The 310-nt window shown below is 61.3% G+C and overlaps 1 protein-coding gene across 1 annotated transcript; it reads right to left on the bottom strand.

Moving 5' to 3' along the window:
* Nucleotides 1-6: 6 nt before the first annotated feature.
* Nucleotides 7-304, bottom strand: LOC100749979 (larval cuticle protein A3A-like; the record flags this gene model as incomplete). Its single annotated transcript, XM_003494880.2, has 1 exon — nt 7-304. A coding segment is annotated over one exon (298 nt), but the record flags the coding sequence as incomplete, so codon positions are not given.
* Between the last annotated feature and the right edge of the window lie 6 nt (nt 305-310).

The following is a 310-nucleotide window of genomic DNA, read 5'->3' as shown; positions in this document are numbered from 1 at the left end:
CGGCAGCAATTTTAGCTACTGGGGCAGCAGCGACGATAGGGGCGGCGGCAGCTTCTTTGCGGACTACAGCGTTGAAACCGTTGACTGGGTCAGCAACGTAGTCGACGGTGCGTCTGGTTCCGTCAGCTTCGATCAGGGAGTAGCTACCCTGGACAACGTCTCCGTCGCGGGTTTCCTGTTGGCTCTTGGCGTCACCGGTCAGGCTGTCGTGCACGTCATAGGCGTAGCTGTATTGGGGGTGGGGGTCGAAGTCGGCGTCAACGGTCTTGGCAACAACGGCCTTAGCCACAGGGGCGGCCACCACCGCCTT

The sequence above is a fragment of the Bombus impatiens genome, unplaced genomic scaffold (assembly GCF_000188095.3).
Source record: "Bombus impatiens unplaced genomic scaffold, BIMP_2.2 scf_4921, whole genome shotgun sequence".
Taxonomy (NCBI): domain Eukaryota; kingdom Metazoa; phylum Arthropoda; class Insecta; order Hymenoptera; family Apidae; genus Bombus; species Bombus impatiens.
Note: the sequence above shows the minus strand (reverse complement) of the source record. Positions and strands in the feature narration are given on the sequence as shown.